General features: G+C 76.0%; 1 protein-coding gene across 1 annotated transcript; it reads right to left on the bottom strand.

Annotated features, from left to right (window-relative positions):
- Positions 1 to 85: 85 nt before the first annotated feature.
- Positions 86 to 470, bottom strand: LOC107106565 (solute carrier family 2, facilitated glucose transporter member 6-like; the record flags this gene model as incomplete). The annotated part of the gene is made up of 2 exons (XM_015406738.1): positions 344 to 470; positions 86 to 248 (listed from the first exon to the last, which is right to left on the bottom strand). Coding segments are annotated over exons 1-2 (267 nt in total), but the record flags the coding sequence as incomplete, so codon positions are not given.
- Between the last annotated feature and the right edge of the window lie 9 nt (positions 471 to 479).

Genomic DNA, 479 nt, shown 5'->3' with positions numbered 1-479 from the left:
GCGAGAGAGTCCGGGCACCCCCCGCCCGACGCGACCCGCCCCGCCCCTCCCCAAGGGCGGCACGCCGGCCGGCGCCCCCCCTTACCCCGAACCAGGACTCGACGTCGCCGGTGAGCTGCAAGCCGCGTCGTCGGGACTTCTCCAGGGCCGGGATGACGGGCGAGGTGTAGACCAGGGCGAAGCCGAAGCTGAAGTTGCCCAGCACGGCCGCGAGGGCGGCGAGGAAGAGGCGCCGGTTGGGCAGCGTCCTGGCGGGGCGAGAGGGGCCGGAGGCGGCGGCGGGGTGGGTCAGACAGGGCCTCCTCCGCGGCCTCCCCCTCCCGGGCCCCGGCGCAGGGCTTACCGGTAGTAGTCCTTCTCGAGCTGGCGGGCGTCGAGCTGGCCCAGGGCCTGGTAGTCTTCCCCGGGCTCCCGGCGCAGGAGAGGCTCGTGGACGTTGGGCTCCATGGGTCCCGCCGGGGCTGCCTGCGAGCGCCGGG

This window comes from Gekko japonicus, unplaced genomic scaffold, assembly GCF_001447785.1.
Source record: "Gekko japonicus isolate JY-2015 unplaced genomic scaffold, Gekko_japonicus_V1.1 scaffold427, whole genome shotgun sequence".
In the NCBI taxonomy this organism is placed as follows: Eukaryota; Metazoa; Chordata; class Lepidosauria; order Squamata; family Gekkonidae; genus Gekko; species Gekko japonicus.
Note: the sequence above shows the minus strand (reverse complement) of the source record. Positions and strands in the feature narration are given on the sequence as shown.